The sequence below is a fragment of the Mus caroli genome, chromosome 17, assembly GCF_900094665.2.
Source record: "Mus caroli chromosome 17, CAROLI_EIJ_v1.1, whole genome shotgun sequence".
NCBI classification, from domain to species: domain Eukaryota; kingdom Metazoa; phylum Chordata; class Mammalia; order Rodentia; family Muridae; genus Mus; species Mus caroli.
The window spans coordinates 12,907,026-12,931,106 of NC_034586.1; the positions used below are offsets into that span (position 1 = coordinate 12,907,026).

General features: G+C 39.1%; 2 protein-coding genes across 2 annotated transcripts in view; both read left to right on the forward strand.

Annotated features, from left to right (window-relative positions):
• Riok2 (RIO kinase 2) overlaps positions 1-5,808 on the forward strand; it is a 20,061-nt gene extending 14,253 nt beyond the window's left edge. Inside the window, exons 9-10 of the mRNA XM_021149096.2 lie at positions 1,714-1,810; positions 5,285-5,808. Coding sequence (XP_021004755.1) covers positions 1,714-1,810; positions 5,285-5,449 — 262 coding nt within the window. The 3' untranslated portion in view covers positions 5,450-5,808. The remainder of the gene's footprint in view (positions 1-1,713; positions 1,811-5,284) is intronic.
• A 10,286-nt stretch (positions 5,809-16,094) lies between these two features.
• The window catches only part of Lix1 (limb and CNS expressed 1), a 58,002-nt gene continuing 50,015 nt past the window's right edge, over positions 16,095-24,081 (forward strand). Inside the window, exon 1 of the mRNA XM_021149806.1 lies at positions 16,095-16,449. Within this exon, the coding sequence (XP_021005465.1) occupies positions 16,368-16,449 (82 nt within the window). The 5' untranslated portion in view covers positions 16,095-16,367. The remainder of the gene's footprint in view (positions 16,450-24,081) is intronic.

The following is a 24,081-nucleotide window of genomic DNA, read 5'->3' on the forward strand; positions in this document are numbered from 1 at the left end:
GCACCCGACTGCTCTTCCGAAGGTCCAGAGTTCAAATCCCAGCAACCACATGGTGGCTCACAACCATCCGTAACGAGATCTGGCGCCCTCTTCTGGAGGGTCTGAAGACAGCTACGGTGTACTTACATATAATAAATAAATAAATCTTTTTAAAAATAAAAAAAAGTTTCACATCCCCTGACATATATAACCTTAACATTACCAAAAAAAAAAGAATGCTTCTTTCTACACTTTTACAAAAGCCACTAAAAAGAAACTTAAGAAGCTAAGAAGCGCTGGGCAGTGGTGGCACACGCCTTTAATCCCAGCACTTGGGAGGCAGAGGCAGGCGGATCTCTGAGTTCGAAGCCAGCCTGGTCTACAGAGTGAGTTCCAAGACAGCCATGGCTACACAGAGAAACCCTGTCTCGAAAAACAACAACAACAAAAAAGCTAAGAACCTGGCTCTCTGTGTCTGCTCTGCTGTCTTCTCCCATGTCACTGCAGATCTGTGTGTGACTGAGATAGACATTTCCTTAGCATTGTTTTTTCAATAACCGGAAGTGGTTTTGTTCCTCTGGGCTCTCATCCTCAGATTCTGAGTGCACCGTGGAGCCCATGGAAAGTGAGCAGCTCTGGATTAGCCCGGCTCTCCCTAGCCGCCATTTCCTTAACTACCTCCAGTATCTGCTTCCTCCACCATGTGATCACTCGGGTTCCTGCTGCCACTACATTTTCCATTGTTCACTGGGCCATCGTTACAATGTCGCTGATGATAATGTCCAGATCCTATAGCTTCCTCCTCCATAGTTATCATAAACAATCCCGTAGTCCCTGTTCTGATTGCCATATCTGGTTCACCACCATTTTCATTTTCATAACCAGGGCCAGCTCCAAAATTACCATCTCCAGAGCCTCTTCCAAACCACTTATATCTATGGATCTTCAGGACACCTCTATCATTGCAGTCACTTGCTACCAAGCGTGACCCCAAGCTCAATTCCCAGAGCCCACGTGGTGGAAGGAAAGAAGTGACTCTTACACATTATTCTCTTATCTCCACATGCACGTTGTGGCATGTGCCATCTGTACAAAAAGATAAATGTAATATTTTTAAAAATAGATGTTTCAGAAAAATACTGACTTAAAAGTTAATGTTTTCTGGGTTCGTGTAAATGTTGATATTAAAATATTGAGCACTTAAAAGTATAGACATATCCATGGTGATAGTATTTATTCTGACTCACAGTGCAGTTTCAGAGAACTGCCTCTGGCTGGGCGTGGTGCTATATACTGGAAATCCTTGCACTAGCACTGGGGGGCTAGAGGCCTGAGATAGGAGGATCAGCCTTGGATACAAATGAGACCCTGTCTCAGAAAGAGAATGAGGACATTGTATCTATACTATGTCTGCTTTTGTTCAGAATGTGGCAAAATGATACTGAGTGTGAAAAATAGCTTTTTATAATTTAGTGAAAAACAAATGAATTGTAGGGAAATGATTACATTTCAGTTATAAAACATTCTATTTGGAAAGTTTGATGGTAACGTTGTGTCAGAACATTCTAAGACGGTTAAAATGTAGTGGATTGAGTTGTAAGTAGTTTCACTTTTATTTTCATAAATATAATTCTGAGGCATTTCATTTTATGCTTCACTGCAAAAAAAGACACATTAATTTTACGTTATAGAAACTAACTGGTTAGATAACTTGCTTCTTAAATTTTATTCTAGAGACGAAGAGAGTATGAGTAGTGTTACTCAGCATAGAACGAGAACATTGAGTGTTACGTCTGCGGGCAGTGCCCTGAGCTGTTCAACAATCCCTCCAGTAAGTGCTACATGTGCCAGTTGTTGGGGTCAGAGCTGTGGGCAGAGTGGTGACCTTTGGGTACTGTCAGGATTTCAGGTCATTTAGATATTTGGATCTCATATGTTAATGTTATAACATGGTCAGCATGTAGAAGTTTTCACCAGAAATAAGCAAAGCTTTCAGGGATAAGGCAACATATAAATTAGTTTAAATTTACGGAATAAAATGTTAATGTAGCTTGTAGTTCCCCATGATTCAGTCTTTGATTTTTGACAAGGAAGGTTATATGACATTGCACAAAGGTAGCAATATGGCTGAAAGGTAGAGGTGTATCACCCCCTGCTTACATTTGGGAACTAGGTGATTTTAAATGTCTTTACTATCAAATTTTTGTTGGTCCCTTGGGCATTTACATTTGTATCCAAGCAGTTTACAAAAGGGATATTTTCTAGACAGGACAGTGAGCAGAGTATTCTCTAGACCTACCCAGAAGGAAGAATCAGTGTGGAGATGGCCGCACCCCACAAAGCAGCCCCCTCTCTGTGGCCTTTGGAGAAGTGTTTCTTTACTCCACACACATTTGGATTATGCAGCTACTAGGTCTCATTCACATCTGACATTTGGAAAGAGCAGGGATTTACAAGTCATTATTTCTCTCAGGAATCAAGCCAGACTTTGTTGGGTTTGCTTGCTTTCCTGATCCTTTAGCAGTCAGCAGAGGCCACGGTGCAAGTTTACAACCCACCCACCTGCCTCATTTCAGGATTATGCAGTGTGTTTTGAAGACTACTGTTTAATTGTGCTTCCTAAAAATTATTTTCTGTCTAAAATTTAAAAAGTAAACTTGGCAATAGCCATGCAGCAAAATAGTAAGTAATTTATCAAATTTTGATGCTTTAAAGCAAATTTTATGTTGGTCTCTTTTCTTCTGTATAAGTAAAATTGTGTGTTCCAAAGCTAGTTTTTAAAGATAATTTCCTCATAGTGAACAAAGAAGGAAACAGTTTAGAAGGGCAAGAATGAAAAAGTGAAATGGCTGTACACAAAGTAAACTCAAAAGATAAATGACTTCATTTTTCTAAATGTATTAAAATTCAGATGTTATTAGTGAATTAGAATGTTTTGTTTTGGGTAGAAAGAGACATTATAATATTAAATGAGAGCTATCCAGAATGACATTGTATCCCAAATGCACACATAAAAAGCTAGACGTGGTGAGATTAACTCACCACATGGTCTGTTAACTCAGCACAAACAAGTGAAGACAGGAGAATTCCTGGAGCTTGCTGACCGACACCAGGTTCAGTGAGAGGACAGACCCTGTCTCAAACGAACAAGATGGGGAGTGCAAGAGGAAGACTACATATGCTGGCCTCTGGCTTCAGTACACACGTGTACACACAAGGATGCATGCACACACAGAATAAAGTAAAAAATAGTTAATAGTAGTTTATATTACAGTTCTGGGGCTGTTCAGAAACATTTAGGATTTGGCAGACCAATAACTGTGAAATTCTCAAAAATGTAATTTTTTTCATATTCTTTCTAAACTTGTCTAAGAAAATTTACTTGATTTTCTAAATATAAAATTGAAATCTGTGAAGCATGTAATACATTAAAAGATAAAGTTTTGAGCCAGGCGTGGAGGTGCACGCCTTTAGTCCCAGCACTCGGGAGGCAGAAGCAGGCGGATTTCTGAGTTCGAGGACAACCAGGGCTATACAGAGAAACCCTGTCTCAAAAAGCCAAAAAAAAGATTTCAGTACAGATATCTCGCAGTTCATAAATAACCTTTTTGCTTTTTGCTTTTATACTCTCTGTTCTTACTGGGATTTATCTGCCCCCCTTTCTTTGATTTCAAAACAAAATTGGTACCAGGTTCAAACTTGTGTGTCCTTCTGTGTGTGTGGCTCAGATACAATTGGCTGTGCCTATTTAAGTAGATGTCAAGCTGTGCTATTTCCTCTTTACCAGGCAGAGGCTGGTCTTGTAATTGTGTTGTGGTTTTAGTTTTTGTCTTGAGCTTTGTGAATTGTATATGAGCCTGTATCCTAAGGAGAATACAAGACCTTCAGCCTAACTCCATGAACAAAGATCTCTGTGCACACAAGGTTGTCTTTAAACTTTTAATTGAAAATCATTTTTTTCGTACAATATATTCTGACCAGAGTTTCCCTTCCCAGCTCTCCTCCCTTTCATCCGCCCTTGCTCCTCATGCCTCTGCTCTCAGCTGCTAGGATCGCAGGCCATAGGCCAGCTCCTCTTGATACTTTTCTCATACTGTTTCTTTTCTGTTTTGTAAAAATGACAGAAGAAAACTGTTACCTCAGTGGACTTGGTGGTGGTGGTTTTGGAATTTATACAAAGACAAAAAGGGCTTAAATTCCTTGAAATTGTATCATAAAATCCTTTTCCTCCTTAATTCTTTTATCATTCCTATTTATTGGCTATTATGCTATACATAAACTTATAATTTATAAACACAATAGTCATTTATAAATTCTGTTCTTGAAAACATGTAACAGAATTAAGTAATTGTTGCCTTTATACATACATGTGGCTAGATCTAATGGGAGAACCTTTTTACTTTTAACAGCAAGTGATGATTTCCATGTAGTTGCTAAAATAACACATAATATTTTACTTCATGTTGTACCTAGGTTTTTCTTACACACAAAAAATTACTGTGTAGGATTTGTACATTGTTTGGAATTGGGCTATAAGAGAAACCAAAAGTCATTATGAACTGAATTTAAAAAAACCAAAGTTTTCAGTCATGTGATTTGTACATACGGCATTTACAGTTGTTAATTAAGAGACTGTTCTGCATCTCTAGAGTATGCATCTGCGTGCTCTGTGAGGACTTCCTCTGAGTGACTACCGCCCTCAGTCCTCTTCTCTGTCCCAAGCACCACAAGGCTGGCTACATAATTCCAGCCTTTGGAAGTGCAGGCGGGAGCTAGAAGATGGAGGTTATCTGACTACGTTCCAGTTTAAGACCAGCCAGGGCACCCAGGCTGCATGAGAGTTTACCTCAAGAAAGAAGGGAGGGACGGAGGGAGGGAGGGATGGAGGGAGGGAGGAAGGAAGGAAGGAAGGAAGGAAGGAAGGAAGGAAGGAAGGAGCGAGCAAGCAAATAATTACAAAATCATGTCTTTTACCAAGAAAAACATGTTTTCGTCTGGGTTTCCCCCCCACACTCATTGTTCATGATGGTCACTAGGTGGCACTCTAGTGGTTGATAATTTAAACTGACCACTTTTGTTGTATAATCTGTATTTGTGGGAAGAATATAAATTTTAAAAAATTTCAACAGCTTCTCCTGTTTTATCTACTAGTTCATATAGTGTCATTAGGATTCTTAAAATTCATCTTTAACATGTAAATTTGAAAGATCCTACCAGTGTAAATCTTCAATAATAATTTGATAATGATTTCTCTGCTCCATATCAAGATGGTTGTTAGTGATACTAATTCACAAAATCTTTCCAGGAACTGGTGAAGCAGAAGGTGAAGCGTCAGCTGACGAGGCAGCAGAAGGCAGCTGCCAGACGCCGACTGCAGAAAGGAGAAGCCAATGTGTTTACCAAGCAGCAGAGGGAAAACATGCAGAATATTAAATCGAGTTTGGAAGCAGCCAGCTTTTGGGGAGACTAATAGATTTCTGATATGTATTATTTTTTTAGATACTATAATTTTATTTTTAGCCAGTATACTGGTCTTTTTTGGACCAAAGCCAGTATTTATGGAAATTATGGAAATAAAGCCTCTTTAGACTCATAGCTTCCAAAGTCTGATTGATAGTAAGTCTGCCAAGCACTCTGTTTCTTAAAAATTTTCAGGTAACTAATTTAAATATAAAATAACTTGTGTGAAAAGAACTTCATTGGCAGTAATTGCAAAACATGGACATCATTTTTATTTCACTGTGATGTTCAGACTCTGCCTTAAACAGGTAGATAAATGACTTGCCTCAGATCTTGGATTCACATGTAATAAATAATAGAACAACTTAATGCAATCTGTAGTTCTCTCTTTTCTCCTTCAGTCGGTCACAGTTGGGCTTTTACTACATTGGTGAGTTGGTTTTAGCATTACGTGAGACGTACACGATTATTTGGCCATTGGAGTGAAACTGATTGCCTTCTGTCTCTTTAGACCTCTGTAGTAGACATGGATCAGTAGATGAGCAGCATTAGGTCTTTTGGTGCCGTTCTCATTGGCTATGTGCTCGTGGGGAAAGAAAGTTTAAGTTCCTACCAGTATTTTTATAGTTGTCAGCAGCAGCAGCAACAACAACAACAACAGAAAGAAAGAAAAAGACAGATGAGGGGGGCAGGGAGGGAGAGAGAGAGAGAGAGAGAGAGAGAGAGAGAGAGAGAGGAACAAGCACCTGAGGTCAAGAGAGGAGAGAAAGTACAAGCACCTGAGGTCACTGTCCCTTCAGCTTCCCTGAGGAGGCTGACCTCTAATAGAAGATCGTCTTCAGCAAGAAGTGACCACCAGATGGCAGTGTTTGCCAACGGTGACATGATAAAAACAACAGATTCCCTTTTACCTTAGCAAAATTAATTCTGACTATTTGAAACTGATCATTATCTAAGCGTATTTAAATGTTTGGATATATGAATATGTCAAATACAGTTTCTTTGAAAATTAGACTGATTTTCAAAGTGTTGATATAGCCCTATTTTAAAATGTAGTTTAAGCTCAGATACTCATTTTTTATACTCTGCTAAAGGTGTTTCTATAACATAAATTAATGTTGAAGATAGTTTAATAAGACTACAGAATGTTTATTTTGTAATACGTTTTTCTTATCTCCAAAGCAGATTGGGAATAAAAGTGTTTGACCTCATTTTTCTTGGCTTTACTTCACTTCACTACTGCTACATAAGAAGCTTGTTTCTATTTGATAAAATTAGAAGACAGATTTACATGGTTTGTGATAGTGTCTATCAGAGTTGTGAAGACTACATGGAAGAGTATTTATAAAAAGGACTAGACACGTAACACAGTGGTAGAGCCGGGATGGTGGTGCCTTCCTTTAAGCACTCAGGAAGCATCCTGGTCTACACACTTCCAGGACAGCCAGAGCTATGTAGAAAGACCCTGTCTCGTAAATAAGTAATTACATAGCCAGGCATGGTGGCAATCAGCAGGTAGATTGGAGTTTGAGGTCAGCCTGGTCTGGAGAGTGAGTTCCAGGAGAGCCAAGATTACACAAACCCTGTCTCAAAAAAAAAAAAGAAAAAGAAAAAAGCGCAAAGAAAGCTTAATGTACTTTCAAACATGGTGTGGATTTATTAGGCTAAAATTACTAAAGACGCCTTAAAGTTACTAAAGAAAATTAACTAGACTAACCATCTTTTCTATTTCATTCAAAGGCAAGCTGATCCTTTCTAGTATTATGATTTACACTGGGTTAGCATGGTTGAAGCCCAAGGTCAGTGTCCACCCAAACCAAAACATCTCTGTGAGACGCTTTGCTTTCCACTTTCTTTAATAGTTGACTTCGTTCCCATTAAACAAGCTTTTTTCTATGCAACATGTAACTTATACTTGTACCAACCTGGTATTGGTAGCCACTGATCTATTCAACATGTAGCTGGCTTTGAACTTGGTCCAGAACCATAGAATGTTTAGAGGGTATTAATCATAGGGTGAGTGCAACTTAAAATAACTATTCTTTTTCGTCATGTACTTGGTAAAATTTCTGACAAATAGCCACCCAATTAATCTCTCTGCTGCTGTCTCCAAGTTTAGCAGCCACCTCCAGGATAGGCAGAAGCCCATTATCCATGTCCTCGGTCCCTCAGAATGTAGAGCATTAGGCTACATCTTTTTTTTTTTTTTGTTGTTGTTGTTTTTTGAGACAGGATTTCTCTGTGTAGCCCTGGCTGTCCTGGAACTCACTCTGTAGACCAGGCCTGCCTCTGCGTCCCAAGTGCTGGGATTAAAGGCGTGCGCCACCACGCCCGGCTAGATACTGACTTTTAACCTCCAACGGTGTTAATTCAGTTGTGCTAAGACAATATTACATATAGCAAACCAATGGCAAATTAAGATGTAGCCTAAGGCGGATTTCTGAGTTCGAGGCCAGCCTGGTCTACAGAGTGAGTTCCAGGACAGCCAGGGCTATACAGAGAAACCCTGTCTTGAAAAACCAAAAAAAAAGTATCTAGAGGACCTCAGAGCTGTGTGATAACCAAGAGTACGGGGATAGTTCCAAAGCCCAGGAACTTAAAAAACTAGCATCCTTAAGTCTTTTACCTTAATATTGTAAAGTGTAGATAGTAATGCCATTAAAACATGTTAAATTGTTTAAAATTATACAGAAAGAGTTGGTTCGTAGGTTAAAATGCTAGCTGTTCAAGCATGAGGACCTAAATTTCAATCCTTAGCACCCTTGTATAGAAAAAAGGCAAACACTGTTGCATGTCTGTGATTCCAGTGCTGGGGTGGTGAGGATTCAGAAGTAGGTAAGTCTCTAGTTCAGGCTGGCCAGCCAGTTTAGCCAAAACAGCAAGCTTCCATTTCACTGAGAGGAACTCTCAGGTGAAAGGCAATCAAGGAAGACAGTGTTGACCTTTAGCTTACACACACACACACAAATTACATAACAAATTAGTATCAATGCACTTTCTTAAGTATACATCATAATATAAATTTGTTGCTTGGCATGAGTATCATATGCCTCCCCCCCCCTTTTTTTAATAAAAGAAAGTGACCACTTAAAAACTACTATAATTCTATTTATCCTCGATTAAGAGGTAAAAAAAATTATGTTATTACTAGATCTGTTTTCCAAAATCTTGGTAGTGTAAAGCTAGCAGGGGAAAGTACATGGGTTTTTAAGATATAATTTGTAGTTGGCACATCATCTCAGACAAATTATGAGTAAGCTGAGCAACCTTAGGACAGGAGAAAAAGCCTTAAGAGCCTGGTACCAAACTGATGCAGATGAACAAAGGGTGCAAGGAAGTGTTCCTGGGGAAGTACTCTGTGGGAGAGGGATTTGATTAAACAGACAGACTGAGAAAGACAGAATGTAAAAGAGGAAGTCATGCAGAAAATTTGGGCGACAGAAGTGTAGTGTGATTTGCTGTAATCAAAAGAGACCAAGTCACAGATGACTTCCGTGGAATGGGGACAATGTTGCATAAGTGAGAAGAAGCTAGGCTTTGAGCAGCACAGTCACTTGATTTTAAAGAGGTTATAGGTGGGACTCAGGGATACTTGTCAATGTTAAAATGATTTGAAAGGAATTTGGACTGAAATTTAAACGGCAGAAATATTGTGGAACAGGGCCTATTCTATCGTACTAGAGTCACTGAGATTCACTATAACCTCATTTTAATTATAGCTGTAAGCAAACAGCTTTAAATGTCAATTCTCTTGCCTCGAGTCACAGAATGAGTAAGGTTGGGAAAGGATTGGTGGCAAGATGGAGCTGATGAAGTGATAGCAAAGTGAATCACAGGACAGCCGCATCGGGGTGTATGGAGTGTGTACCTGATTGGGGTCTCTGTAGAGTCACTGGGCACTGCACCTGTCTTACCCTACAGGCACTAAGAGTTGCTAAGGAGACAGTTCACCTAACCAGATTTTGGTGTCTATCCTGCCATACCTAACTTTTTAAGAAACACAGTCTTTCTTTCCTTTACATGTTCAAGAAAATCTATCTCAATAGATTAAATCCTCTCTGAGCACATTCTTGGAGTTTGTGGCTGAGGGACACATTGTCCTTGAGCTCAAGGCTACCCAAGTATTTTTTTAAGAGGAGTAGAAGACTTTACGGTTTTGTACTTTGGGAGTTCTCTGTTTTACAACTTGTAGGAAAATGGGGCTCCTTTGTGTGCTGTTTCCTATCCTTCAAGCAAATTTTGAAAAGGCATAGTTCTTTGTCAGCAGAATGCTTGCTAAGTGCAGTCCTCTGATCGTGACAGCTTAGGAAGTACATGAAAATTATAGTTTACAGTGTGAAATGGAAGGGCATGAGGCTTTTATCTTAATGTAAGCATATCCATAAGTAGCCGGAACTGAATTGTCTACTGATGATGCAACCTTTACAGGAAACCTCATCTAAAATAGATGAAGCTGTGAAATGACTGGTTGCTGGACCTTGTATCATCAGCTACTCTCATACTTAAATCATTTGTTTGTAACCAATAAACATTTCCAGTTTGTTTTAAGCTGATACTTTTTCTTCTAGTCTCTCTGTGTCTCTCTCTGTCTCTTTTCTAACTCTCTCTCCATATATATGTATATATATATATATATATATATGTGTGTGTGTGTGTGTGTGTGTAATTTATTAATTATTTTTTGCAAAATTTAAGCGTTCTGCACAACCATACCCCCAGAAATATGACTTTTAAAAATGGTGTCTTGGGCTGGTGAGATGCCTCAGTGGGTAAGAGCACCCGACTGCTCTTCTGAAGGTCTGGAGTTCAAATCCCAGCAACCATATGGTGGCTCACAACCATCCGTAAAGAGATCTGACTCCCTCTTCTGGAGTGTCTGAAGACAGCTACAGTGTCCTTACATATAATAAATAAATAAATAAATAAATAAATACATACATACATACATACATACATACATAAATACATAAATAAATACATAAATAAAATTTTTAAAAAATGGTGTCTCAGCCCCTAGCACACTCTGTAGAAGACCCATCCTCTTCATTTGAGGAGTGACTCAAACAATGCCAGAGTTCAGTAGCCTCTCCACAGACAAGTCTCAGTATGCACCCATATCTTGTGTCAATTTTTTCAAACAAACACCTGTATAAATCCCACTCCTGAAGGGAGACGTTTGAAAGAGGGGAAGAACAGCAACTAATAATTGATTAAACTTCGAAGGTAAATATTAAAAAAAAAAAAAAGCCATTGACAGAATCACTTCATGAACCAAAATTTTTAAGCAATCCTTTTGAAAACATGAATTGTTTGAAAGTAAGCCAGCCATGATTAAAGTATCAGGGCAGTGTCCATGGCACATATCTAAGGACCAAATGGCTTGACATCATTAACTCCAGTCTTAAAAAAATCGAACAGCCAAATTCTTCCAGCTTTAAACAATACCAATTTTATTCCAAAATGTTAACCTGTGGACAAAACCTTCCCTGATGATATGATTGTCCTGTAACATATTTCTTACAGAATAAACTGTGCTTCTCTCAGACACCAAATTCTTAGATGTGACTTGACAGTTGGTACCACTAACATACATCCATGCAGGAGCCCCAAATTTATCCACCAATCAAAGAGCTCTGGTAGATGAAAACTTTATTTTTATTGTGTTTTCTGGCTAGGAGGGTAAATTCAGACATCCTTAGGAAGGATAAAGGACAGTTTGTAGCTGCTTTTTAAAATTATTTTTACAACAATAAACATACATTCCCTTGCTCTGCAGATGGGATATTCATTATTTTTATCACGTGGTTCAACGGATTACTTGTTATTGACAATTTCCTAATGTAGTCAAATATCAATGGATAAAAGAGTCTGGAGTAAAATTCCACCTTGTTACTTACGTTTGCAGAGTGTTGGCAATTCCCTTTTCAGCTGCCTCTTATAGAAGCCTTTATCCCAACACCACATTGGTCTCCTCCCAACAGACAATAAGCTCTGAGCCGTACATTCACTTCTTTTAATTATTAACGTGGATGCTTAAAAGCCACTTATTCTCTTTTCTGGCTTCTTTCTATCTGAGGTGACACTAAACATCAACAACATCTACTTCTGAGTCTCCTTTCTCCTCCCACACTTCCTGGTCAATAGTACTCATCAGTGACTTTGACCTCTTTTGCCAGTTTCTCATTTCGCCTGTCCAGTTCACCCTGCCCATCTTCATTGGACTCTGTCTGTCAGTGTCTGTAAACTCTCTTGTCTTAGCACTTTAACTCCATACCTCAGCTTCCTCTTGATTTCCTCTGTCTTGTCATAGACTTTAGCATCAAGGGAAGTGAGACATTATTTCAAAGAGGATGTGTTCTCAGCTCTCCCTCAGGGTCCCCCTTCCCTCCTTCCCTGTCATCTGATTCACTAGGAGTAAAATATGTCAGTGGCCACTGAGATGGCTCACTGAACAAAGGTGCTTGGTGTACAAGCCTGGCTGCTGTGGTTAAATCAGCAGAACCCCTGTAAGGGAGAGACTCAGCTCCCCAAAGCTTCTTTGGTCCCCACATGCACTCCAAGACATGGAAAGTGCACCTCACATTCACCAGTTACTCTCTCACACACAATAGGGATAATATTTTTTTAAAAAGAGTGTATGTTAGTTGAGGCTACTATGACTACAACCCTATCCTTTAAAGCTGCCTTGACAAGGTTGGCCACCTTCTCCAGAGTATAGCACGCTGTTGGCATGAGGAGAAGTTTTCTTTTTTATTTTTAACTAAAGGTGATACTTTGGTACACTCTGTGGTTTCTAAATTCCAATTGGTAGCCCCCAAACCATTTTTATAAACGTATAGTGAGTTGTTATTTAACAATAAGCATGCCACTGACGGCACCCTCTTGGGTGCCAAGTTTCCAAAGGATGAGCATGTCAGTTGGATACCATTTCTCATCCCTTAAATTAGTACTCTCACAGTGTTAGAAGATCATTTTCTGTACTGTAGTCTATTATCTCATTTCCATATATATATTTATATATTTGATTTTTTCAAGACAGGGTTTCTCTGTGTAGCCCTGGCTGTTCTAGAACACACTTTGTACACCAGGCTGGCCCCGAACTCAGAGATCTGCCTGCCTCTGCCTCCCAAGTGCTGGGATTAAAGGCATGTAACACCACCACCCAGTAGACCTAAGAAATGTTTATGGATATTTAAAGAATATGTAAGCAGAGGCTTAGGAAGACTTTTATTGAAAGATTGGACTTAATGGTGAAACAATGCTAACTGTGATGTTGTGCAATCTGTCTTTATTGTTTTCATTTATTAAATGAGAATCATAAAAGGCTAAAATGTTTCTTTGGACTGTCTTGGTAAATTTGCTCTGAAGGTCTTGTGAAGATACTCATAGTTTTCTTTCAAATTCCTATGTGGCTTTGGCAGCGAGCATCTTTGAATTTATCATATTGATATTGGTTATGTTTACTACAAATGAATGGTTAGGTTGAATGGGACTAGAAGCGACTTTCTAAATATCAGTCTAGCATTTATGAAATGAATCTGTGACTTTCTGCATGTCTAGAAAGTCTGTGCTAATATTTGTGTTTAACCACAGAATCATGGACTTTAGAACTTAAAGGGAACATTCAGATTAACTCCCTGATTTTATGGATGAGAAGTGTAAACTCAAAGATGAATGGCTTGTGATAATGGTCACAGTTAGATGACAAAAATATAATCCTAGGCCTTATTAAACCCACAGTTATTGTTCCTTCTACCACACTATTTTGAAAATTAGAATTTGAGTCTCAAGTGATGGCTGCTTTTCCAGAGTGTCCAGGTTTAAGTCCCAGCATCCACAGACACCAGGTACATATGTAATACAGATACATATGCAGGCAAAATATCAGTACACATAAAATAAAAAAATGTGTTAAACAATTATTACATTCAATTTTAATCTACAGGGAAAGCCCATTCACTGATCAAGCTTCAGGCATCAATCATTTTCTGTTTCCTATTATGAGTATCACTCTTTTGAGAAACCTTTGTTATTTGTCCTGGCTCTATAATGAAACATTGTCTTGGTTTCCAATACTATGTTACTCTCAAAGTTCTTACATAGGTACTATGTATATAATCTCTTGTGTAACAGAATTTTTTGTCATCCACCAGTCATCCAGATTATTTTTGAAATTAAGAACCTCTTTTCCGAAAATAAAAAAATGAATTTAAAATTCTTGGAAGCCGGGCAGTGGTGGCGCATACCTTTAATCCTACCACTTGGGAGGCAGAGGCAGGTGGATTTCTGAGTTCGAGACCAGCCTGGTCTACAAAGTGAGTTCCAGGACAGCCAGTGCTACACAGAGAAACTCTGTCTTGAAAAAACAAAATAAATGAAATAAAATAAAATAAAATTCTTGAACTACAGACAGTAACATTTTTCTGGCCTGAAGTTATTGCTCAATAATAGATTGATTGCCCAGCCTGTGCAAGTCTCTGGGTTTGGTCTTCAGCAACACACACACACACACACACACACACACACACATGTGAGCATTCATATCTGCATGTGCTCACAATTTGATGCAAGGCATACTTTGTGACCCAAAGTAAGTCTTTTCACATGAGGTTCAATTATATATATGAACTATACATAGATCTATGTATCATTTCATTTTGTCTATGTGAAAATTCTGAATTTCTTCTCTGGGTGGCCTAAATTTCCTGTGGGTATTTGTCAAGGAATAATCATTATAATAGCATTTATTATCACTGCTACTTTTTCCTTCTCTGTTTTTTATTAAGCCCACCCTTCTACAACTAGCTGAAGAAATTGATCACATGAAAGACATTCTAGGGGCTGGTGAGATGGCTCAGTGGGTAAGAGCACCCGACTGCTCTTCCGAAGGTCCAGAGTTCAAGTCCCAGCAACCACATGGTGGCTCACAACCATCCGTTATGAGATCTGGCGCCCTCTTCTGGAGTGTCTGAAGACAGCTACAGTGTACTTACGTATAATAAATAAATAAATCTTAAAAAAAAAAAAAGAAAGACATTCTATTTATACAGTCTTTAAAGAATTAGTTTCACAATAATGGAATGTGAAAATTGGAAGGAACATGAGACAACAATCTGTGAGTTCTGTGTAAGAAAAAAAAAAGAAAAAAACTTCAAATGAAGCAGCGAAGTCCTTCACAGCGCCTCAACAGCAAGAGCATACAGCTAGGAAAGTCGGTTCGTTTGTTTCTGATATTACATATTCCTGAAGTGTGATATGTGATCACATGAAATGTTTGTCTGTGGGACGCCTGACTCGCCAGCAAGAAAGACACCACAATAGGATTCTTCTGCACATGTTTATTGGGCTGAGCATTGACTGTGTAAGCGAAAGACCCTGAGCCCTGGGCCTCTCACTCTTATATACTATCAGTTCCCATCCACTCACAGCAGGCCACATCACCTCACCAGGTANGCAGCTTCAGCTAATCAGGGCAGCAGNGGCATATCTCCACCAAAATGGCTTCGCCAGTAACCTGGTACACCTGCGTAGCTCTCACGATGTTTGTGGTTTATATGAGGAAGTCAGGTGCAAGTCATACGACTTAGCTGCAGTCCCTGGCGCCTTCTTGGGACTGCTGCCACATCTGCTCCTCACATTTGTCTCTTGTCAAAGTGTTATTTTACACATGTGTATGGATCTGTAGAGAGCACAGATAGGAAAGAGTCTGACTTGCTGAGTTCTTTTAATAACTTTCTATTAAACTTTTCTTTTAAAGGTATTGCTTTTGCTCTTAGTTGCTAGAAATTCTTGTCACTGTTGTTGCTGCTGTTGTTTTTGGTGTTGCTGTTGGTGGTGGTGGTGGTAGTGATGGTGGTGGTGGTGGTGGTAGTTGTAGTGTCTGTGGTATATGCAGGTGTGTATGTAAGAGCATGATAGTAGATGGCTTCTATCACTCTCCACCTTAGTTTTTGAAATAGCATCTTTTAGAGAATATGAAGCTACCCATTTTTGCCAAATTGACTGGTAGGCATGTCCTGGGAGCCACCTGTCTCAGCTTCCTGACCCTAATGTTACCTGTACATGCAGCCATGTATATGCAACCATGTCCTGCTTTCACATACATGCCAGGAATTTGAACTAAGTTCTCTTGCTTTCACAAGAGTCCTTACACTGAGCCATTTCTCCAGATCTCACCACTAAATTTTTAACAGAATAAATTATGAGAGAATGATATCAGGATTAATTAAAGTCAATCTTGGGAATGATTTGTCTTGGAGGGTAACAGAAAAAGAAATATGGTCAGGCAAAGTATAAAAGAGTTCACTAGGGATTGCTTGCTACTGCTCCCCAGAAGTGACTATCATTGCAGGGAGGATTCTGATTTCAGAAATAATACATAATCTCACTCTAATCATAATCTTTATAGTTCCTCTTTCCCAAAGGGGAGTTTAGATTGTTGGTTGTAGTGGTTATTCAATGATGGCAGTCCCAAGCCTTCCCCTTGTAATTTAGGAACCTGCAGGAAGATGCCTTCTTGAGTACATATTTCAGGGGCAGCACATTTAAAGAAGGAAGGCTGAAAGAAATGCCCAAATGGGAAGGCAGCACAGCATCCAGGCAAAATCTGGTTGCAGAAGAAATCTGTTCTCATGATGACTGAGCTTCCTCAGCCTGCCTGTAGGTGGGTGTGTTTAACAGAACGAAGCCATGGGAACCAGCCTGTCAGCCAGCCTTTCAAGCTAATTAGCTCAGCATACAACAAAGATAAGTGAGCCTGAGAGGAGGGCCCTGAGGGTCTTTAGATTCTGGGAAATGTCTGATTGGCAGATGTTAAAAGGGATTCTTTAGTAATCCACTGCATCAATGAGCTGCACAAATTCAGTCCAGAGCTGCAAGAATTCAGGCATGAGGAGACTGTGCAGGAGGCTTGCACAGGCAGACCCGAGATGGACAGAACCTTGGAATCTCTGAGGCACATCATTGCCCAAGCCTTGCCTCACAGAGACCCGGCTTTGGTCTTCAAAGACTGTAAGTACTGAAGGAAAAAAAGCCCTTTTATTTTTTTCCTGACTTTTTAGAAAATAGTCCTAAGTGTCTAGTCACATCTTATTTAACTACAATTTCTGCTAGATCTTTGTAGTCATGTTCTGTGGGCTAAGCGATATTTAAATTGTTCCCGACTTCAGCCAGGAGAAGGCTTTCCTTTTACCTACGCCCACAAGACTCTGGGCTGTTTTGCCAAGACAGTACTGTGTAGATGACTCTTTTTCTAAAGTCTAAAACCTGCCAAGTCTTAATGAACTTTTCCAGATGCTTTTTTAAATAAAACAAAGCTGACTGGAACTCAGTGAAAACTAAAAATAACTTGGAAATGATAATTTAAAAATGCACTGCTCGTTGTTCATCTATTTAATCTTTCACAACATAACTAGTCACATTAAATCGGGTATTGTTTTATCTAAAAGTATTGTAGCAAACAAAATTTAATTTTAACCACTGAGCTCCTAAATTTTAATAGCAAATTATAATGCCAATAAAATGTGATGCCTTCTAACTTCAGCCTCATTCCCGACATCCCCATCCCCACCCCCACCCCCACATGGCATGGCAAAGTTATTTTTAAATCTTTTTCTAAAATGATTATGAAAAATAATTCAGCCAATCTTTACAATTCCAGCAATACTATTAAACCATTTGTCATATAAGTTCGCTTCTGGAACCAATTTGATTTCTCGCTGCTGCAAAACAGACTATCTTCATAGTGTATCTTATCTACAGTGGGTGTCAGATTACAAAGGGCTTCTGAAATAGAATTGCTCTTTGGATCTGCCCAAAAGGTGAAAATGCATATGGAATGTTTTTAGCCTGCAATACGTTACAGCTTTCTTTCTTGTGACTTTAGTGATGTGTGTCTCCATCAAAGTATCAGTGGCTTGGATTTTGCTTTCTGATTAGTGAATAATGCCCCTTTCCAGATGTCCCTGCAGCTTATATTTCTCATATGTGTGATGAAAAAAAGCAGAAAGAGAGAGAGAGAAAGAAATGTCTGGCCTCTTTATTCTATAAAATTTCCCTCTTAGAAATTAAATTGTAACCAATCTGTCCTCTAAGGCATAAAATGAAAGCTACTTTCTTTCTCAATTTAAAAAAAAATTATATTGCCTTCAAGCATTTGTCAATAGCTCTGTTAGAAATAATAAAAGTCACTCCATCCTCAAGCTTAGCCTGGCGTCTATTCTGGCTCGGTACGTTTCTCTCAGTGAAAGAGAAGGCGAGAATGTCTTTCTCCTTCAAGGCATTCAAATCTTAGTGAAGGGTAAAAGGCTTTGGCGTTGTCCAAAGCTTTGGATAAATCCTAAGAACTTACACCTAGAATTTGGAGAGCAGAAGAAATAAAAGGAAATGGAAAGAAAAGTTCAAATATGACGTTGTATGGTCCCGTTCTTAAGCTGAACTAATTTCTTCCAATTGCATACAGTTTAGAAGTGAAGCTATGAGTTCTTAAAGGGACAATGTCTGTCACCAAAATTTTTGCAAGAATGCTATTTATTTTTTTGTTGTTGTTTTCTTTTGAGACCCTTGTAAGCCACACAGAATTTTTTTTTTCCCATATGGAAAAACTGTGTCACATTTCATATATTTCGTTCATTAACAACAAAAATCCCAACATTAGTATGTGTCATTGTGGACTTACTCTGGAATGAACCACTTGCTCTGCAGCTGCTCTGTCCAGTGAGTGTGAATATGAGAATGTGAGATCCTTTCCAGCTTTTCTAACCTGGAAATAAAATGACTGAATGATATAAGCTAAAGGGCAAATGTCTCTACCAATCTTAGAAATGGGTTTGCTCTCTGAGTCAGGACATCAGATGTCTGCTTGAGGATCAAGCCATACATTGGCAACTGTGGGTGCTACACATGTCAGCCTGGCTCATGAACTTTGTTACTTTGGCACGAATTTAAATTGCTGCTACCGCCCTCCTGCTGGAAACCTAAAAAGCTGCCACCAGCCTTAATGGCAGTTCTTAAAAGTCTTCTTTCTGTCCTCTTAGCTCATTCAAGGCTCCTCCCCCTACCGCCACCCACCTAGTCTCTGCCAGGAGGAACACATAAAAAGAATTGCTTCCTTGCTTTCCTGGAAGATGAAAAGGGACGTAGAGAAATTATAAAACACAACTTAAGTGAACAAAGGAGTATTAAAAAAAAAAAAAAAACTGCCGCCTGTTTCTAAACTTCTCTTCTGTGAATGCAAAGTGGTGTTTCCTTTGCTCTTTAGACACACAGTACAGAGAGCAAAAATTGGCCTCCTGAGTCATTCCTCACCCTCGGTTGGCTTTTGATTTGCTTACAAACAAGCAACAGTGGGTAAATTTTTTCTTCAAGTTGATTAGGAAAAGCACTCTAAGAGTTTTCTGGTCTGAGGCAGAACCATGTGGGAACAGTTACATTCGCTTAAGGAAATAATGTTGAATTCATGGCTCAGCCTTCAGATGGCATTTTACAGTATGTCCAGTCTGTTATAGTTTAGATAAGTTGTTCATCTACAATAACTGTGTTTTTAAAGGTGGTATTTTCTTTTTTTTTTAAAAGGAAAGAAATCCCACAGCATTTTTCTTTACTTCCTAGTGGACATTCAAATGAAAGAAGTTTGGGATAAGGTGGGCTCCCAGTATGAACTTTGCTTCTGAAGGCTGGCATGAAGCTGATCTCCACAACAGGAGCATCTCTGCCACAGGCAGCACTGGATAGCTCCATGGGGCCAGGCAGAGTGTGTGTGCAGAGAGATTATGGCATATGTCCATGCTGCCTTCCACTCTGAGCTCTCTACCATTCAGTTTCTTTCTGTGGGCCATGAGTCACAAGCAAGGGTGAGCTGTCTTAAGAGCAGCCCCTGTCCTCTTTTGTGGAGCATGCACTTGCTATTTGTTTGCTACTGTTTGACCATGCCAAGGGGTTTTCTCAAAAGAAACTATTGCATGATTTCAAGATGGCTATAGAGCAGATCATAACCCAGGAATTTTTCCCATTACCAAAGGATAAGATAGTTACCTATCTAATCTGTAGAGTGTTTCTTCATTCATTTTATAGAAACTAGGATGATAAATTCTTATTGTATGACAGATTCTATGCCAGAAACATTTATTCTTCATAGTAAGCCAGTAAATATAGATAGTTCTGTATGTACGGTTGCTATAAGTGAAGGAATAGAAGCAAAGTGACCAAGTCCCACCATAGTCGGGGTTGAAGGCTAGACACAAATGCTGTCTTCCAACCCTTTCCTTTAGTCAGTCACTACATGACACTGCTTCTTAGAGCTGCCAGTTACCATATTATCAGGGCTGTAAGAGAAAGCAGAGAAGGGAGAGAAATGAGCTTTTCTGAGAGGTGGAAGAGCCTAATAAGTAGTTGTCACTGAACAGAGGATGACAGAAGTGTAGAGTTGGGGGCATTTTTAGAGGAGGAGAAACCACTTGGCCAAAGGCTAAGGAGCACAGGCTGAATGGGAGAAGCAGGTTGCATCTTGCTGACACACAGGTACTGGATTTAGGTATGACCCTAAACTATGCAGGAGTTTATGGCTTTCTGTGTCCTGGGACAAAGCCTAGATGCCATCTGCTGGAGGTATGTGTACTGATACCAATACTAGGAAGAACTGTAGCTTTTATCAGTAGGAAACCAACTGGTCAAACCAGGAAAGGTGTAAGGTTAGTGAATGATAAATATGTCTCTGGGAAGAAGTTACTTGCACGAACTGAAAACCAAATCAAAACAGCTTTATCCAAGAGATAGTTTAGAAGTTATCTCGATTGTCATTTCAGCGTCAGGAGTTAGTGGGTGAAGGGTTAGCTTTATAAAGTTACCTGTTAGATTTCACTGGTATTTTTCTCCCACACTATGATGAAAAAGCAAGATGGAGTCTTTGCTAAATGTTGCTCAGTTAGATGCAAATTTCTCACATATTTGAGGTGCATTAACCTTTTTTATTTGAAAAACATTTCTCTGCATGGAAGGTTTTATGTATATCAGATAGGTGAATACTTAACTTCAAAGAGCACATTTCTACCCTTTAGAAAACTCAGACCAGACTACAAGGCTATTAAAAACATCTTAGCAATCATGAATCTGGCAGTGTATAGCCTGGGAGAACAAAAATTCTCTCCAGGAAAGTATTTTTTTTTCTGCCCCATTCTCTTTAGTGTAGTTACTTGAAATCTATAAATTTGATGATACATTTATAGTTTTCACATTTCACAGAGGGGGTGGATGTAAGAAATGTAAAAATCCCTGTACACGCTGCTACAGTGTATTCCACCATATAAACTGCCCTTGAAGGAACTCCATTTTAGTTCAGAACAACGATTCCATCTTAATTGCAATAGAGTAAATGTTGATACTTTTAGTATTAAACTAGAAACGCATGTTTTATGGAAGCCTGTTCAAATGCCAATTTTATTTTCTTTATAACAGGACACAGTGACTTTTATTTGCATTTAGACTGATAAAATGCAAACTTCAGCTCAGCTATTGGCGGTATAAAGGATGTTCTCTTTATCTTTTATCAGCAAATGCTCATTTGACAGTTTAAATATTGAAAGACAGCCTAAGGAGAAAATATTTCAAAGTCTTTTAAAGAGGGGAATAACTTAGGTAACTCAGTCACTTAAAGGCCATATCTGTCCCAATACCTTTTTCCTCACATATAAATACATTTAAAAGGTCAAAATAAAATATGATAGACTCTTATCCCATGAAGCCTTTTCATAGGCTGCTGCCCCATCTCACCAGAGGGTTTTTTTTTTTTTTTAATTTTATTTTATCCAACAGTTGAGTTTTGTTAGCTTGAACTCAATTTTAACAACTTCTGAAACTCATGTGCTAAGTTACAGCCTGTAATAGGATACAGCTGCCCAAGGGTGAGGTTCTAAGTTATGATCTTTCTGTTTAAATGATATGGTTTTACTGATTACGTGCTACAGATTGATTTAAGAAATGCTAGACAACTTTAGAAGCCTTTCATAATGGAATTTTTATTTAATATATTTCATATTCAAGTTTTAACCCCAAAGGCTTTTATTTCTTTTCCTCCATGTTCAAATGCCCATGTCAGTTTAGTCTGAAGAGGTATTTAAAACAATTCCATTTTAAAAGAAAAAGAATCCAATTGAAAGTTAAGAGAAGACAGTGTCTCCATCCTGCAGCTCTCCCCATTGTCTCTCGGAGTCAATGGAATGTTATGGTTTTAATTGTTGGCTGGCTTATTTTTGTCCTCTAATGCGGTGATAATCAGTTGATCCCTACTTCTATCTCATCCTGTTGAGCAGCTGTGAGAACCCATCACCAACCCACCACTCTGTTGGTATTTGTGGCCTATACTTGTCCATCTGCATTTCTTCACCATGCTTCTCAACTACCTGTTATAATTTCCCCAGCGTGGTTTTGTCCATATCTTAGCTGCAAGTCTCAGGGCAGAGACAGACCTTGTATTTTTGTCACATGGCAGAAGTGTTCTGCAGTTCCAGGTACTTGGAAGGTATATGGCAGACATGTTTAAACTACTAATTGGCTAATTTTTCTCCCCTGTGGAAGGGGAAGAGTTTTCCCACCACCAAGTATTCTCCTTAATGATGAAATAAACTTCTCAGCTCTATTCTAAGCCTTCCTCAGTTGGCACAATTGTCAGAGAATAACTACATTTAGGAATAAGTTAACATAAAAATAGGCGTGGGGTAGGGGAAACATGAAAGAAGCAACCTTATAGACAAAAAGCCACTTCAGGCAATTCAGCCAGGAAGCTGCCTCAGGCTAGCCTCCAAAAACACTCCACAGTATCAGAATTCATCATCCCTACAATCATCCTGAGTCTGACTCCAGCTAAGGGTCACTAGAACATTCTTCTATGGCCCAATTCTACCTGTGTCTTACACACTGGCCTTGTAGCAGATACTAAAAAACATTCTTTAAATCATTATTTCCAGGGAAATACATTATATACCTAAGACCGTATTTTTTACAGATTTGACCATTTTTATAAAACTAAATTGTGTGAAGAAATATCTTCAGCTAGTTACTTCACGATAGCACTCCCACCAGGGGTCCTATATACAGTGCAATGTCAGTGCCCAGTAGAGCATGGGGGAAGATAAATACCCCTGGTTGGTAAATAGGTCACATCTACACAGCTTTTAAAATGGGATGACTGACATCATCTGGCCCATGCTACAATGTAAAACACACATGTGAACTCTACCATGCAGCAGCTGCTGCTGCTGTTTAAGTGTGATACATACAATTTAATTGGCCTTTGCAGTTTCCTTTTGTTCCTCCATACTTTTCTCTTCTCTCTGTGTCCGTGCAGTTATATATGAAACATAAATGTTATTTAACTTTTCTCATAAAAGAATTTACACTTCTGCCTTTTTAAATTCTAAAGGTGAAAAGTAATGCCTGCCCCCAGTGGGGGGGGGGGGAAGAAAGATATTACTTTTAATTATTTTGTAGACTCTCCAGAAAGGTTAACTATGTAAAACAACTGAAGGGATTTCCATTCCTTCAGAGAAATGTTTGGGGTAAGGGATGGAAGTGGAAAAAAAAAAAAAAAAAAAGGAAAGAAAAAGCAAACAAAAGCCAACCAGCCTTCCAGCTGCTGAAGGAGCTGGGGCACAACCCTTGAAGAGTGCCCCTGCCGGGAACAGAGAGGACTCCAGCTGCCTGCCCACTGGGCCAGAGCGCTGCCTTAAAAGAACTTTTGCATAAAAGGAATAGAGGCCAAGACTCCCCTTTTGCTGCAGGACACAGGGGCAGTGTCCACAAGAGTTCGGTGTCCTGGCCAAAGCCAAAGCTAGGGATCATTGAAAAAGCCTGGGCAGCTGGCATGGCTGATCAGTTTCTGGGATCCAGCCAGGCTCAGCACAAGATCCAGAGGGGCCCCATTTTTCAACCTATTGTGCATGCATTATAATTAATATATCATGAGTTTGCCTTTTACGTTATTTAAGAGTTCTTTTCCTGTTTTTCCTTAATAAAATTAGAAAAATCACACTAATGAGAACAAGTTGATGGGCTACTAAAGACTATTTAACGTTATATAAAATGTCACCTCTTAACGGGTTTTTAATTAAAGGTGATATTAAAATATCAAAAACATAAATCCATCTGTTTAAAAGCAGAGAATCAATTTGAAAATACGTTATCTTGAAAGCTGCTTAATGATTTGTAAATGGCAGCCTTTCCAACGTGTCTTAGTTGTTTTTGGCAAGCGATATTTTACTCTGCCAGAAATTTTTATGATATAAGATGAAAGAAATTGGTTCTTTTTCATAGTAGATTTATAACAGACTGTTACAATCTTTTGTATATATGTGTGTGAACAAATGGCCTCTTCTAGAACTTGCATCTTAAGTCATTGAACTGGGCCATTGTTGTGATTATAAAAAGATAAAGGGGTATAAGAATATGTTTTATGGGAGTGTGGTGAGGTGTGGGGGAGCGGGTGTCTCAGTGGGCCCATGCCAAGGCATCCCTTTCCCCAGAGGTATAGTATAGAATAGAGTTTATTCAGGGCCTGGGGAAGGAAGTTAAGAGGACAGTAGAGGCAGAGAAAGGCAGAAAAAGAGAGAGAGGGAATGAAGAAAAGAGGAGAGGAGAGGAGAGGAGAGGAGA